The following is a 15497-nucleotide window of genomic DNA, read 5'->3' on the forward strand; positions in this document are numbered from 1 at the left end:
CCTCACTGAGGAGCACCAAAGTGCATTGAAACTGATTGCATGCCACACCGTGTGCAATAAGTGCTTGCCGGAGGGTTGTATTTGCAGTAATCCTATGTGGAAAGTGTTTTGGTTTCACGCATGAGTGACCAGAGAGGTGCTTTTATCTTGTCGTGGAGAAGAGGTGTGAGTTAGGCGTGCACATTATTAATGTTATTAGTTGCCAGCCGTAATTTGCAGGTTCCATGTTATGTTTCTCAGTTTTCATTATGCTCTCAGTGTCCATGTATTCATAGTAAATGTTTAATTTGGGAGGTGGTGGGCACCAGCACTCATTTTTGGGGGGTCTGGGCTTATTTTTCATCATCAGACTTTGACCCAGACCAAAAGAGAGAAAAGCAGAAAGCAAAGAAAGGAGGAGGAAGAGAAAGGGATGAAAATAGTGACAAAAGGAGTAAAGCAAGGAAGAAACAAAACCTGTTCGAGGGAGATGGACCAGAAGCGAAGGGGGGTGGAAGAAAGGCGTGAGCAGAATCAAGACTCGGCTGCCTTGTTATTCCTCATCCCTGGTGTTCCACAACCCTGGCATGGAGCAGACTCAGCCGTAGGCTTCTAAGAAAGACTTTGCGAAGGCTGCGGAACTTGTATTATTATTAATATTATTGTTATTACTAATTATCATTACTGCAAATGAAACATGGGATATTAGTACCTATGCTGATAAATAAAGGTGGAGTAGTCACCAATTATGAAGACTGAATGGTTCCACAATGGTTTGTGAGGAACCCAGGTTTTTAAAACCACAGTATGTTTTGTTGTCTACATGGGGGAAACCCCCTTTCTTTCCCCCTGAGGCTCCTTGTAGTTCAGAGTACATGGGGGAAGAGTCTGAAAATGAGCAGGTGTGCAATCTGTGAGCCGATTTGGGATTAGTGGATTCCATGACCTGGATTATACAAGGGATCCCCACAAGCAGGGGGGCTATTAAATTGTATTAGTTACCATAAATATACAGGGAGTTGATATTTCAAAAATAGTGAAGCTAGCTGCCTATTTAAAATATCCTCGCTATACTTCCTTGTGTATGATGTTTTACATTGCTTGTTTCTTGGTATACAGGCCAGTGAGGAACAGGCAACACACACTAGAAGCTTTTGGTGCAAAAAGTGTAATTTTCATATTAAATCCATCCAGAGTGTCTCACCCCACTCCCCTTCCAGAAGGGATTGAAAGCCTTTCAGATTGTTATTGTAAAAACACACACCGCTCACGTCACTTCTAATTACTTTGAAGGCTGGTTGTGTAATTGTCGCCGCGGATATTGCACAGTTCCTTGCAGTGTAATTACATGTTTCACAAGCAACGGCCTGCCGCCACCACCCCCACATTTCTGTTCCAGAAGGAACATCCTTTCTGCTCTTCTGATACAACTCCCACAACCTGCAAGGAAGACTCAGAACATAGAGACTTCTACATAGTGAAACTGTACTGAAACAAGGATTGTCAAAGTCAGTAGGTCTCACTTATGAGAGGTATTGGCTTCGGCAATATTTTACTGTCTAGCAGCTCAGATGCATTGCAGTGTGACTAAAACTAGCCAAAATTAAAACTGCTGTGATGGAACTAGGGCTAATGTCTGTTTTGGGGATGCATCATAGTCCTTTTTCATTTTTTTTTAGGTATGCTGCACAGCAGCCACACTGCCATACAGCAGCAAGACCTAAAAATAGGGGGAAACAACCAGTTTGTAGAGTAACAGACTGACCTATTTGCTTCCAGCTCTCTGTTGGAATTTGGCACATGGGGTGAGTAAATTGGGGTAGATATTGTCCATCACCTAACTCACAGACCACAGAAGCAAGTGAGGGTGGCCAAAGATCTGCTTGGCCAGTTCAGCCTCCGTTGGGTGGCCTGTACAATTGAGCCCTTTGTCCGCCTTTGACTGAGACCATAATTACTAGTAAGAATAGTTGGCTGACGTCTGTGCTTTGGAGCTGTAGACTTTGCTTCTCCAAGACAGGCAGCAAAGTAATAGAAGGCAACAGGGCAGTTCGAGGGCAAGCATGCCTGCCCATGCACTCAAAACACAACTACACTGTTGAGTTATAGTGTGTAACATATCTACACAAATATTTTTTGGGGGAAAATCATCTAAACGCTTTACATAGCAGTGCAGAAGGCAAAAAAACATTTTTTCACAGGTTATCTTGAAATGAAGGCATCTTAGAGCATTTGTTTTTGTATATGATCTGTGCCTCTGGGAGTTCAAGGTGATTGCAAGTTGACAATGGCTGAGTAGAATTTGCCCTACCCTAGAAAAGCCCCTTCCTCCTAGGAGAGTCACTTAGCCGTTTTCATAGTCAGAGGATGCACTAATAATTGCATCTTTAGATCAGTCTGGTTAAGTCGCCGAAAGAAGGTCCAGATCACCTTGCCTGCCGCTCAGATGGCTCTCCCTCCTCAGATGTGATTGTAACTCTATAAAAACTAGTAGCTGGACCTCATCACCTGTGGCTCACACCTAAGGAATACCCTGACACTAAGTCCTAGCGTTCAAGGGAACTAATTTTAGCAGTGCCTCTCTTAAGAGGTTAAAAAATAGGTATTCATTGCTCCCTGAAAACTTTTATACGCCGTCCTTTTTACGCCAAGCTTTGACAAGCCCCGTTTTTTTGCTGTCTCAAGAGCATATTTCCCCTTTACCATTCCTCTGTTTATCCGCCCACTCTACTTGTGCTACACCGCTCTGGGGCGTATCTGTAATTGTTTATCGCTACATCAAATATTATTATGTTAAACTAGCACCCCATAGAATGTACTACAGTGAACCACCACTACAATGATTGCTTCTGTTTTTAATTAGCTACAATATCTACCTTAATGTCACTGCTACCCATTAATTCAGTGCCAACTCTACCCCCTATCCCAAATCAACCTAAGCACAGCCTTAGCGCTAAAAGTTTTCCTGTCCTGAGCCAAACATATTAGCTAAACCTAAACCTTGTTCTAAGCCTATCCATAGCCCTAGTATAAAGTCTAAACATAGCAATACCACTCATCCCGCACCGAAGCCAAACCATACACCTTAACCTGGACCTAAATATAACCCTAAACCTTACTTTAAGCCTACTACTAAGTTTAACCCCAAGTCTAGCCATAGCCTTAGCACTAAGTTTAAACCGTGCCTTAAGCCTATCCGTAGCCCCAACACTAAGCCTTATGGTAAACCTAAGCCTGGCAGATGACACCTTATCTAAATCCTACTCTTAACCCTAACCATGTAAGTTCGTAGATGTAGCAGTATAGAACATAACATTAGCCTGTGTAGCAATATTTGGTGACGTTAAGGCTTCTGAGTTTACGTCGGCGTAGTAAGTTTGATAAGGTTGGTGCACCTGCTGTTTTTAAGTCTTGCGTAACATAGCATTCCAGTGCTTATTGGTCCCTTGCGTTACTATTTCTGGCCCAGAGCAGCAGCCGAACTCCTTGTTACTCTAGGCCACAGGTACAGAGGGTGTGAGCGCAGAGGCTGCAGTGTGGGGGACAGGTCACAAGTGCACTGTGCCTAAGCTTGTGGCTTTTCCCAGGCATCCGGTTTAGGATGGGGAGACAGGGCCCAAAGTGCACTTGGAGTGCGCCTCTGGAGGTGCACCGGGACTTCAGGTAATCTCTCTGTGAGGCTCAGGTGGAGACACTAGGCTTTAGGGACACTAGGTATGCACTAGGGCTGGGCGTAGTTTGCGAAGTAGCGCTTTGCGAAGCTACGCAAAGTGCACTTTGCAGTACGTGAGCTACACGTAGCACTACGCGAACTGCGTAGTAGCATGTTCGCACTGTGCAAGATGCTGTTTTCAATGATTGCATAGTGCGGACAAGCATCCGGCACTGTGCAGTCATTGAAAACGGCATCTTGCACAGTGCGAGCTGTAGTTTTCTGCTGCTCAAGGAGATTTTTACTCGAGCGGCAGCTTTCTCAACGCGGACTGGTAGTTTCTCATCGCGAGCGGTCGAGAGGATACGCGACCACTCGCAATGAGAAACCAGACCTCCCCGCGTTGAGACTCTAGCAGGGAGGTTTATTTTCCACGCTCGCGATCGGCAATTGGATGTTGCTGATGGCGAACGAGGAAAAAGTCTTGCCAAGATGTCATTTTGCTTGCTCGCAGTCGCCAACTTGACGTTGAGGACCGCGAGCAAGCAAAAAATGACCGCTGCACTACACTACGCTATGCGTTTTCGCACTGTGCTACGTGCAGTTCGCAAAGTTGCACACACTTCGCAAACTACGCGAGCGTAGCGTAGTGCTTTGCCCAGGCCTAGTATGCACCTCTGGTTGAGACTCTTTCCCTCTGGTTCACTGGGTGAGCTTTGTATGAGTGGAAGCTCCCACATACACTTTTGTATGTGCCTGTTGGTAAAGGGTGGGGACAAGGCCACAGGTAAATCACATAAAAGTCTGGGGATGGGCTGGCTGGGAGGTGGGAGGGGTGTACAGGCCTGTCTTTGAAGTACTCTGAGACCTGCACAATGCTCTTTTGTTGCACAACTGAGGCTTAGTCAAACCCTAGGGTTGGGTATTTCACAAAGGTTCGGCTTCCCGGCTATTAACAGAGCTGCATGTGAAGAAACAGCACAACAGCGTACAGCCAGGCGCTCGACGACACTGAAGCATGAACAAAACCAAGCACAGCAGTGTTCCAGGCACCTAACCATACACCAGACTTACTTTGGATTCGGCAGAAGAACTGGCACTGGAAAGGGCATCTGGGCACGCCGTCGAAGACAAGGCACTGGAGCAGGTATGGTGCCCAGTACTGAACCATGCGGCGACTGCGCCTCATAGACACCTTTCATAGCGATATTTTCTGCATCCAGTGGATGGTGCCACCCACTTATGCAGCTTGAGTGAGGGAGTGAAGAGAAGACGGGGGTACGCTCGTGTCATGTCTTCTGAACATTTTAAGAATGACGATCAGTTCCCATATTACTGTGTGGCCTTCCTTTTATGTGGCAGTGCAGGAATGTTCACCTTGTTGTAGTATCTGAAAGGGCCAAGCGGCTCCCGGACCCATCATTAGAGCGCTTAAAATATGAAGTTCCTGATTTAGAGATTGCGGACGGGTGCTCTGTCATAAACTAGACGGATGTCGAACCCCATCACGTTTGTGACAGAGCAATCTCTAAAGCATGCCCGAATTCTTTTAAGCTGGTGGCTGGATGGTGAAGGGGGTTGGTGGAGTGATACCCCGCCAGCCACTGTCGCTGGATGGGCAGAAGAGTTGGGCATAGGAATGCTGAATCTGTCTTCGCTAGGGTTGGGTTTAAAGGGGACTGGCACATGGATAACGGGTGGATTAGGAAGAGTGCTTGAGAGCCTTCGAACCTTAAGCCCCGGATGTGCTCAGTGGAGTGGCTCAGAGTTGCTGCTAAGCCTGTCACTTCTTGGGCTGCACTGGCTGGAAATTAGCACAGGGATATAGAGCCTGTCACCAGTATGGTGGATCACTGGGGTTGGGGATAGGAATGCAGAACCAATCACTTTTGGTGACAGGGTGCTGCTGGGACCGGCGTGGCGATGGCAAACCGGTCACTTCTAGCACTGGCTTGACCCTCGATTGGCACAGCAATGCAGAGCTTGTGCCCTCCAGGGCTGGATTACGCAAGGTTATCACAAGGATACAGACCCTTTCTCTAACAGGCCTAGGTTGCCTCAAACTAAATGCATTGCCTGCCACTAATTGGAATGGGTGAACAGATCCAGTTCAAATGTCTCGAGCCCTGCATGTTACATGTATGTATTATAGGGGGCACACACCAGTGAAGGGAACTTTTGAATGTACATAACCTGGAGCCCAGACTCCCTCTCATTAAGGCGGTGACCCTTGGACGCGTAATATAATATTGGTGGCATGGGAGGGGGCAGTGTAGATTTTATCCAGAAAGTTTACAAACGTAGCACTTCGCAAAGACTGCAGGAATTTTACTTAAGAAACTTTTTTAGCGAGCGAATTCGCCCACAAATACTTTATTTGCCAATATTGTTTTGCCGCAGATTCTATTTTTATTGAGATTTATTTTTCACGGTGTTTCACTCTATAATGTTAACCTTTGCATTCAAGTTTTGGGGAAAAAACTTAGCGAATTTTAGAGAGGAAACCCTTTCCCCTGTTAACACGGGGCTCTCTCACAGGGGCGTGATCAATGTAATTAAGGGCGGTGCTTAAAAACACGTAAACTAAAGATCCGTGCTTAGCATAGTGTGTCGCCCGTTTGATATTTTGCTGTTTCTGTCATTGCATCCAGATATATAATACAAGAAGTAACATCACACCTACAACTAGCACGCGCACATCGATGTGTCTGCTGTCACTGCAGTTCTGAAAAAAAGAGACCGTCTGTGCCAGGGCACAAAACGGAGCCCGATAGAGACCCGTTTCGAGTTCTGCCGGTGCTCAGCACCGGTAAGAGACCCGGCCCACTTAAAGCCCTGGAAAGGAGGTCTGAGTCACCATTTCATGGCCTGTCTGTCATCTGTGGCGCTCCTGGCAGCAATTTAAGCTGCCACGCGGTGATGGCACTTATAGCACCCCCTTAGAAGACTATTAAGAAACCTAGATTTGACCATGTTAGAAATGTTAAAATGTCTGATTTGAGTGCCACGTCAACTTTGGCCCTACCCGGGACCAGTCTGCGTCGCTTATTGTCAAGGAAGCAGTTGTGATGTCAGGTTCGATGGAACTTGGGATGTAGGATGAAGCAGCCCCATGGAAACTGGAACCTCATAGCGACAGCAGAGCCAGGGAGAGACGGTGAACCCGAGAGAGACGTTGAACCCCGAGAAGAGAGATGTGAAGCCACAGCGAGACACTGAGCCCCTATTTCAACATCTTTGTGCACTCGACGGAAGTGAGTGAGTATATCAACTCCCGGCCACCTGCAGCCCCTGGCTGGCACAACAAGGGATTCCAACGGAATTTTCAGAAATAGGAACCAACCCCACCTAGGCAATCCTCCCTTGGTGTATCTCTCTTTCTGCTACCCCGTACTACACCCAGAAGTAGAAAGAGCCATTGACAAACCTACGTCCCAGGGCAGGGGCCACAAAAAGGCTGCAGTCATGCAGGAAGCGAGGCCTGTGGGAATTACTGTGGTTACGATTTCCTATGCTTGCATTGTGGATGGTGCAGCCTGCTGGTCACGATTTCCGTTGCTTGCATTGTGGATAGTGTTTATTTCGGGATTATTTTAGATCTAATTTATATAGTTCCCGTAGTGTTTATTTGAAAGTACACACTAGACATCGACTGCCGAATGCTTGATGCGGCACTTCTGTAACAGAGACCTTGTGGGTCATTCTGTAAACGCTTCCCTCCCGCAACAGTCCTTAAGTAAAGGATGCAGCTACTTTTTGTAACTTTTTTTACTTGCTGCTTCTAAGGTGAGCGGGCTTAGATAGAGCTTTCAAAGTGTCCAAATCCGTTTGTTTACTGTCGCAGGTCAGGTAACTGCTTTGCGTACTTTGTGCCCCCTGCTTGTGATGTTATAAGCAGGGCAGACTTTAGTGTAACATGATCCGTCGTTGCTGAACCCTCGTTGGTATCAGCGGACTGCGGGAGAAATAACTCAATTAAAGCACCCTCCGTGACGTAACAAAGCTGCATTCTGGCTCTGACGTCACACAAAAGTCAACCGTGAAGTAGCATCTGAAGCGGGACTTGAGTCATTTGAAAAAGCTCTCTGACCCTTCTGTTAGATTTGGCAAATATTGTGAAGGTGTCTGTTTGTGGGTGGACGAGATCTTTGAAGGGCAGAGCCGTGAAAACCCTTCCATAGTCAGTGTAATTACAAGAACTTGGCAGGACGGAGACATATGGCCCTATAAAGTGAGGATTTCGGTTTATGAAGTATGCTTTTGACTATTGTGAATAATGTTGTTTTTTTTTTAGACAAGTTTGTTATTGTGAAAAGGCGTGTTGGGTTATTTAACTGTTATGACTGCCCTTTTATCTGTAAATTTTGGGGAATACTGAAGTTGGGATGCCTTTGGGAGCTAGGTGGCTCGGCCAGCAATACAAGTGTTTTTTCTTTGACCTCTTTATATGTTGCACCGTCTACAAATGTAGCGAGTCTGCCTTTCTGCTGAGCTCATTGAGGAAGCTTTCATTGAAAAAATAGTAAAGCGACCATTTTGTGTATCTGCAACCGAACTATCCCTCCTCACTCAAGGTATCATGTAAGCTGCATATATGTTGATAACTCGTATACTGCGTAGATTGTTACATCCGCTCTTTGCTTTTACCAATTAGGAGCCCAGCACCCGTTTTGACTACATGTTGTTCAGGTGACTCCTTTCTTGAGTGAATAAAACTGCAGCCATTTTGAGTAGCTGCAGTCCAAGCCACCCCTTGATCCTTCTCTTGCCTTGTAAGCTGCAGTTATGCTGTATGTATGCTGCTCTGATTGCGACGTTTTGCTTTCTTTGTTTGCTTTGCCCACTGTATGTCAATCCTTCTCCAACGCTTTCAGTGATTAACACATTCTCATGGTCTGCATGTCTCTTCTACAGAGGGAAAACCGGCGACTGCAGGAGGCCAGCATGCGTCTCGAGCAGGAGAACGACGACCTGGCTCATGAACTGGTCACCAGCAAAATCGCTCTGCGCAATGACCTGGACCAGGTAAGACATTTGCAATAGGGTATGCAATAGGGTATGTGGGGAGTGGGTCAGGGTGGAGGCTAGGTGGCAGGGCATTTGAATATGCAGAAACCTAACTTAAAATGCATCAATACATACATGAAGTTGAGGTTCCAGACTCTGAAGTGTACCTCCATGAGGCGCAATAAGGTTAGTTCACATTTATGAGGTGATCGTATTGCTAAAATAAAGTGGTATTGAGTTAGATTCCGAATCAAACAGCTACTCATGATCCAGATCTTGGCCGAGCACAGTAATCGTCCTGCTTGTGTCCTGGTAGATTGTGCCAACACTATGCAAACTAGGGTGGTGCCAGTACACATTCACTGTGTGTGTCACCATAGCCTGCAGGTGGGATGTGCATCCAAATGCCTCCATTAGCAGATCGTATGCAAGGTGTGTCATTGGCCTGGAGCAGTTGGAGCTCATTCCGAGCATAGCTAGAGCATAATACCTTTCTCATCAGGGGAACCAAGCTGTTCTCAAATGTCACTTCACAAGTTGCTCAGCAATACACTGAGATCTGAAAGGGTGTTCTTTTCTGTAAACTTAGTTCAGACCAGTGTGTATGTAGGTCTCCGCCTGCTCTATGACAATGTCACGTAAATCTATCACTGTTTCTAAGTCCAATCCTAAATAAAGCACACTATGCAGACTGAATTTTGTGGCACATAGTAATAAGTGTATTGTGCTATCCACCAGAACCCATTTTCTTAACCTTAGAATAGCGAAAGATTGAGGTAAAAGTTGCAAGGATTGAATGAAACATGTGCCTTCCACGTTGCATGAAGCCGTTTGAGGTGGACACACTAGTCCTCAACTCTATTTTACCACAGTTTTATCTTGTGGATTGGCCGGAAGATGTTTTAATTATGCCAGCGAACTGCCTAAACTTTTTGTTGTGGTAAATTCATGAATTTTCTCGAAATTATACATTAGGCCATTTCGCTTTGTGGTCTTTTTAACTCAAGCATGCACTTCTTGTCAGCATGTTTGAGATACCAAAGGAAGACTAGTTTGAGCAGAAAAGAGAGCAGTGGAAGGGGTGGCCAGAGCTGCTGACTCCGGAGCGCGGGGCTCACGGTTCGACCCCAGCGCCGGCCTCAGCTCACCACCATGGGATTCTGGGTAATAGTTAACTTAATCTGCCCGATGGCCCACAGCGCCTTCAAACCCTTATGGGTGATATGTTCGCACTTTACAAATATGAATTATTATTATTATTATTAAAATGTCTCACCAGGAGATATTTTGTATGTAAACCACTCTACTGCTGATATCGTGCAATACTTTTAAACAAGAAGTGCGTGGTAGGGTAAAAATAATGTGACAAGAAATACAGCCTAATATTTTGCTACAAAAGTATGATTTAACCAAATTTTCATTGAATTTAATTACGTTTCATGAGAAAAAATATGCAAATTCAACAAGTTTTTTTGGGACCTGTAGGTAACAGAACGATTTCCGCAACAAAAACCATTAACCAACGAGCAATCATAACACCAAAATCAGTTACTTATGATCTGAAGCAGGCATATTAATACTCGTGTACTATTTTATCATGCTTCAAACCTGAGACCAGAGATGGCACGCAAATCTCTCCAGTAGGTTCATTAATCATCAGTGTTAACTTACCACTATTACACAATGAAACCTGTTGGCTACATATAGATCTCTGCAACATGCGACTTAACTGCGGTGTTTTCACTGGGCAAGTTCTGTAGGTGCTTTTCAGTGGAAATAAAAAAGTGGTGTTAAGACTGATCCTAATACTATCACAATTGTCCATATTCCGGCTGGCATGTAGACCAACAACCAAGAACCTCCCCCTCTTTTTGTCTTAAGCAAGTTTGTGTACTGCGTCCCAGCTGTAGTTCAGGGCCTTTAATACTGTTTCCACAGTTCACTTTCAGGTGTTATTTTGCCTCATCTCAGATTTTATCTAAGCCAGCTTTCCTGTGTCACACATAGTCCTTACGTTCCAGAATGCTTTGCTGGTCTTGCATTTGGCCCTCAGAACTTCTGTCCGTAGTTTCCTTGTGGCTTTGACTATTGTCAATCATGAATATCTCCTACAGAGACTCTGGAAGTCCCTTGTGCTCAGAAGATTTAATGGTTCTTGCTGCTGTTTCCGTAACAAATGCTTTTTTTTAATGGGACAAGGTTGTTCGGTTTGGCCCAACCCAAAAAGTGGAGGACCCATGGATCACTGCTCATCTATCCTCTACCCTTTGACCTATCTACCTTGGAGACTAAGCTTGCACCAGCATAGCTTTACAGGTCACTGAGACATGGAAGCAGCTCGACCACTTAAAGGTGGCAATCCTCTGAGGGCAGGTGCCTAATAGGCTCTTGTCTTCTGTTCCTCACTCCCATATAAAAAATATATAATCTAACAATACTTGAGTGACAGGTTTGGAGGTGAGACCTAGCTGACACAGGGAGGTATGAGGAGACATGTGAGGAAGAGAAGAATCAACCAGAGGACCAAGACCACTTGCAGGATCAGGACGACCGGGATGGTCAGGGAACCAGGAAGAGTGACATCAAGAGGACTAGGAGAAGCAAGACCATAGTGAGCGAGTACCAAAATAATGCATAGGCTCACTGCCGTTGGTTGTGCTCCTCGTCTCCCCTCCTCCCTCCACCACTAATAACTCCTCTCCCTTTAGGCTACTCCCAATTTGTGGGACCACAGATCAAACATTTTCCACTTCCAGCATTCGTTGGTCACCACTTAGACGAATGTGCTCAAAATGTTTAATTGAATGTTTTTGTGATGCCACCAAGATAGGATGATTAAACAGTGCAGCCTGTTTATTTTGAAATGATGCAGTGCTTGTTGACTCAACGCCACCTGGTAACTGCGTGCAGTGCTGCATTCCAGTCTCATGTTAAAATATCTAACTTCTGAGTATTATAAGTGTTGGAGCTGGTTATTTGAACAGGATCTTTTTCACCTACAATACTTGTAGAGGTTTTGCAGTTTTCGCTAATGGTCTCCTTACTGCAGATCACCCTCCTGTTCACATGTTTTTTTTCTTCCTTTTCAGTCTTTTTGCCTCTTTTTTCATGTTCACATTGCTTTTCCACCCTCAGTCAGAGCAAGCAACTTGTTTTGGGTTGTTCGATGCTTTTTCTCTGCTTCCACAATATGCAACATTTTGAGGCACCTCCTGTCACAATATTATCCAATTTTTTTGCAATTGCTACACTGATATGATTCGATTCAATTACTTTATTCGATTAATACAATATTAATCATAAAAGTTCATACATACATCACAAATATAAGCTTTGAAGAAATTGTTAAAACAATTAAAAAGAAAAGAACCAATTAAAAACAAATTCATCTCAACAAATGTACAGTTTCCTGGTTTTCAGCGATAGATATAGAAAGGAAGCAACACAAAAGTAGGTTAAAGGGTCGGGCAACATTCGTAAAAAGTATAGGGCTGGGCGACATTGCCTAAAATTAAGCTTACGCATAATTGGAATTACAAATCTCTCACGATGATCACAATAAAATTTAACAAAAAAGTAAATGTGCAAACCGGTTTGGAGTGAGGAATCATCACATGGGCAACGTGAAAGATCCTTGATGGAATATGTGCCAGCAGGAAAGCCCAGTTGCTTTTTTTCAAGCAGATGCCTGTGACAGACCCCTGTGATGTATGTCTCTGGTTTGTGGGGTCTTACTATGGCTTCAGGTCTTGTGGGAACTGCACCCGAATAAACCCCATGGGTATCGGGGACCTCAAAGTCAAGCTCTACTTTGCCAAATATTGTTGAAAGGTGGATTAGGACTGCTCCCAGTCCAATTAGAGAACACAAATCAACTCCTGGTCTTTTGGTCCTTTCTGTAAAAGATCTTCACACTCTAGATCTACAGGTAAGTCCAGGTGGAAGAAAAAGCATAAGATGACAAAGTAAGATTTGTCCACGTCCTGCCACGCTCAACTATAGAAGTTGTGGGAATGTAAAGGTGCCTATAGATCTCTGTCCTTCTCTCTTACTAAGGAAACGATTCCGCAACATGTTCCAATGCACCCTGAGTTTGCAGGTTCATAAGCAATGCCCCAATAAATAGAGGCTTTCAAGGAGACCATGTTGCAGATTTCCGTCCCTTCTGCCTCTGGTTGCCTTAGGGCCCCAAGGATCTGAGGGAGCTTTGTTAGATTGTTTGCGGATCTGTCCTTGAAGGCATCTGTACCTCTTAACTCCACTGTGGGTTGCACTCAGATTCTTGTGCCGACATCCAACAGGACTCCAACTCCAGAAACAATCCACGCTGGTTCCTGCCACGTCAATGACCCCCACTCTGCCAGAAAAAGACCCAATAGTTTTGTCGCTGCCAGAAGGGGACCCAATAGTTTTGTTGAATCTGAGATGAATCCAACACAGCCTCAACTGAGCTCCCATCCATCACAAACTTTGACAAAGCTGTTCCAGCCTCATTCTAACTCTGATAGAACACTGTCATTTCCCAGGAGTCAACCACAAGTACTCCAGAACCTCTTTTCGTCAGACTATGAGAATAGTCAGCAGGATCTAGGTAAAAACAATGATGATAACCAAGATCCCTTTAGCATGACGATGACCATCATTATATGTACTTACTGTAGGCCTGTGCATGGACACTGCCCCTGACACTGGATTGAGTTATCCCACAATTTTTCCACAGAAGAATCAGCCTCTTTGTGGTGGTCACATGGCGTTCTGCCAAAGTGATAGACCTAAACTCCCTTCTATTGAGGTTAAGGCCAATGATCTGACGTTATTTTTACAACTTGGGCAAGCTTCCACTGAACCACTGCTTCCAATTGATGAAGCCCTAAGAGTCACATTGATGGGCACTTGGGTGAAACTTTGCTATTGATCTCCTGTAAATAGAGAAATGGCTAGAAGACATAGACCTGCCCCAGAGGACTCGGAAAGTGGCTAGAAAACCTAGACCTGCCCCAAAGGACTCCGCTTTCCTCATACAACCTCCTACACCTGAAAGTTTGGTGGTCCAGGCTTCCACTAGTAGGCTGAACCCTAACAACATCTCCCAATAGAGAATCCTATGGAGGCATGTTTTGCCTTTGGTTCTGTGAATGCTAGCTACCTCTTTAGGCAGTGCGATACATGAATATAGCACCTGTCTTGTACAAATCCTACTGGATGGTCAAGATTCAGCAAAGTATGACATCCGCGCTGGGCTACACACTAATGACTAATTGATTCGGGCAGTTGGTACCAGCGAGTTCTTTGGCACCACACATGGATGAGATCCATGTTTGTTTTTGGTGACAACCTAGCATCACTGATGGATAAGAGATTTGACTGCACCTGTCTCTTCAGAGACACAGCAGACTCGCACTGGAGCACTTCAAAGAAAGTAGGGCCACAGTGCGCTCTCTTGGCTTTTCTGCATCCTTGAGGCAGTACACCCAGCAGTTTCACCCCTTTCAAGGCTTTGGTAACAGCTTAGTTCAAAGATCATGTGTGGCTATAGTCCTTTCGAGGCCTGGGTCGGGGATCCAGACGAAAAGGGCAGGACTCTAGGGGGCAGCGTACCGCTAAACTCTTGACCCTTCCCATTTCAAGTCGCTTTACTTTGCCCTCTGTGGCACATGGCCACCTTGTTGAAGGCAAGATAAAGTATTACCTTCACAGTTGGCCAAGCATCACATCCGACACATGGGTGCTCAAATAATACAGCTAGGGGATATACCCTTTCAGTCCCCTCTGAAAACGCTGCATATACTACCTACATCAAAGTGGCTGTCAGAGGCCTTTGTTTCCATTTTACAGTAGGAGATACAGGCTCTTTTGGACACAGAAGCCATAGAGAGGGTCGCAGCTTCGAAGTAGGGACTGAATGTTACTCCTATTATTTTGTGGTGTGGAAGAAGGGTGGAAGCTCTTGTCCTATTTTAGATCTTTACTCTGTTCCTGAAAAAGGACAAATCCAAGATGCTCATGTTGGCCCAAGCTCTGTCTGTATCCAGGAGAATGGATGATAGCACTGGACCTACAGGGCGCATACTTTCATATTCCTGTCCTGCAGTCCCACAGGCGTTACTGCGGTTCAAGGTGGATCAGGAGCATTTTCAAATCTCCGTGCTCCCCTTAGGCCTCACTAGTGCCCCTCAGGTGTTCACAAAAGTGATGGCAGTGGTTGCAGCACATCTTTTGAGGTTTGGGATACCAGTCTTCTCCTGCTTTGACCACTGGCTGTTGAAGACTGGCTCGCCACAGTCAGTCATAGACCACAACTAGCTAACCGCAAACCTTCTAACATCTTTGGCTTTCTCAGTGAATGTGCCGAAGTCACACCTGTCTCCTTCGCAGAGGCTCCCATTAATCAGACCTATACTGGATACAGTGCAGTTTCGAGCCTTCCCTCTGGTTCAACGTGTTCAGGGCATTCGGGCTATGATACTGATGTTTCAGCTTTGGTCCCGGGTCTCGGAGAGAGTCGTTTTAAGACTTCTTGATCTCTTGGCCTTTTGCATCCTACTTGTCAACTACACTATTTTTCAGACGCCTGCTCTGCAGTGGTGTATGAAGTCTGCGACTTCACCATCCAGGTTTTAGGGAACACTGCAAAAGACCTGCAGTGGCAGCTGCTTGACCGCAATCAGACCAGCAGCAGACCCCTCTCCCTACTGCACCCAGAGTTGACAGTGGTGATGGATGCCTGACTGATGGGTTGGGGAGGTCATCTGGGAGAGGTGGAGATCAGAGGTCCCACCTCCACATCAATCTGTTGGGAGAGAGGCTGGTTCAGGTCCTCGGGGACAACTCTACTGCCATGTGGTACTGCAACAAGCAG

General features: G+C 45.5%; 1 protein-coding gene across 3 annotated transcripts in view; it reads left to right on the forward strand.

Annotated features, from left to right (window-relative positions):
- Window positions 1-15497, forward strand: part of LOC147660681 (rab GTPase-activating protein 1-like) — a 225995-nt gene that overhangs the window by 133196 nt on the left and 77302 nt on the right. For all 3 annotated transcript variants that reach the window (XM_086951531.1, XM_086951532.1, XM_086951533.1), the window contains one exon: window positions 8546-8656. In XM_086951531.1, the coding sequence (XP_086807657.1) occupies window positions 8546-8656 (111 nt within the window). The remainder of the gene's footprint in view (window positions 1-8545; window positions 8657-15497) is intronic.

The sequence above is a fragment of the Lissotriton vulgaris genome, unplaced genomic scaffold (assembly GCF_964263255.1).
Source record: "Lissotriton vulgaris unplaced genomic scaffold, aLisVul1.2 SCAFFOLD_763, whole genome shotgun sequence".
Lineage (NCBI taxonomy): Eukaryota > Metazoa > Chordata > Amphibia > Caudata > Salamandridae > Lissotriton > Lissotriton vulgaris.